We start from the raw sequence: 1,534 nt of genomic DNA, 5'->3' as shown, positions 1-1,534 counted from the left end.
GCGGTTTCGGGAGCCCCGGCCGGCGCCGCCCGCGCCCCGCGCTCACCTGCCAGCCGCAGAGCAGACATCCGCTGAAACTCCGGCTCCTGGAGCCACTTCCACATCCTGCGGAAGGTCTCCCGGCCGGATTTGAGCTTGCTCCAGGGCTTGGGGTTCCTCAGCAGGTCCGAGAGGGTCCCTTGAGACCGGCACAGCACCCTCTGGGCGAAGATAGCCTGGGGGATGCTGTACCGCTTGAGCTCGGTGGTGATCCTCTGAGCGACTTCTTTGGTATTGATTTCTTCCATTTGCCCTGAATTACTTCCACTGTTGACCTGCGWGCCAGTCACGGAAGGGTTTTGCTCCCTGGCAGAGCCCAGGATCTGCCCGTGGCTCTGGGCGTTGAGGTGGGCATGGGGGTGGTGCGGGATGCCGTTGAGAGGCACCATGCCGGCCGAGGTGGGGGTGAGGTGTTGGTCGCCGTGCCTGGCCAGCATGGCGGGGTGGTGGGCTTCGAAGCCGTTCGGGGTGAGCATTTTCTCGGCGGGCATGGTGGCACTGGGGTGGGCATAGTGGGGCAGCCCTTGCTGGGAGTTGTGAATGCCCCCCAGGCCCGATCCAGACAAAGGAGAGAGGCTTTGCCCCATGCCGGTAACATCCTTGTGGTAGGGGGTGTAGAGGTTGTTCATGGACGCCAGACCCCTCTCGTCCCTCATGAGGGTGAAGCTGCCACTCACGTTGCCCGGTATCCGCTGGTGAGGGTGGTGGTGGTGGTGATGGTGGTGGTGGTGGTGAGGAAACTTGTCCGAGACTGTCGAGATGGGAGGTAGAGGTTGCAAAGGGGTTAACGTGGTGTAGGTACTGCTCATGCTCATGCCGGGGGGTGTCTCGCAGGCCATGGTCATGGTGGGGTGCAGGGGTCCCGTCAGAGCGTGGTCGGGGGGCCGGTGGTGGTGGTGGTAGTCGCCGCTGTCGAGGATGGACGCCATGCCCATGGAGCGAGGGTGGGCTGGCAAGTGGTTGCTGCGATGGGTCACCGAGCTCCGGTGGTGGGGACTGCTGCTCATTAGGTCGGCCGTGGCGGGCACCGGCTCATGGCTCACCCCGTGCAGATCGCCGATGTTCTCCATCGCCAGCTGCGCGTTCATTATTATTCGTGCGAGCGTGTGGACAAAACATCTATCTGGTCTGTGGTTGGAGGGTCCTAGGAGGTCTTCACGGCGGATGCATGCAGGCTTCCTCCCCCTCTGGAAAGGATCAGGCTCGTGGGGGGGGGGGCTGATTTTTTTGTTGGTATTTTTTGGTGGTGGTGGTGGTGCTGCTGCTTGGTTGGTCTCTCTTTTTTTGATGGTTTATTTCTTTTTTTTTTAATGACGATGTTGGATCAATTTTAAGGCCCCCGTTCTTTTAAAACAGCCTCCGCAGCCCCGGTAGGTGCCTGACCGCGTCCCTCGCCATCTCTAGCCATGTCTCTTACTGGGCTCGGTGTCTTTGGCCACCGCTCCGCTGCTGCAGCGGCGCGGCGGGTCGGCGCGGCGCATGCGCGCCGGGCCCC

General features: G+C 62.0%; 1 protein-coding gene across 1 annotated transcript in view; it reads right to left on the bottom strand.

Annotated features, from left to right (window-relative positions):
- Positions 1-1,127, bottom strand: part of ONECUT1 (one cut homeobox 1) — a 19,567-nt gene extending 18,440 nt beyond the window's left edge. Inside the window, exon 1 of the mRNA XM_085303708.1 lies at positions 47-1,127. Coding sequence (XP_085159834.1) covers positions 47-1,127 — 1,081 coding nt within the window. The remainder of the gene's footprint in view (positions 1-46) is intronic.
- Positions 1,128-1,534: the final 407 nt, after the last annotated feature.

The sequence above is a fragment of the Rhea americana genome, unplaced genomic scaffold (genome assembly GCF_003343005.1).
Source record: "Rhea americana isolate MKP2758 unplaced genomic scaffold, rheAme1 scaffold_2, whole genome shotgun sequence".
NCBI lineage: Eukaryota > Metazoa > Chordata > Aves > Rheiformes > Rheidae > Rhea > Rhea americana.
Note: the sequence above shows the minus strand (reverse complement) of the source record. Positions and strands in the feature narration are given on the sequence as shown.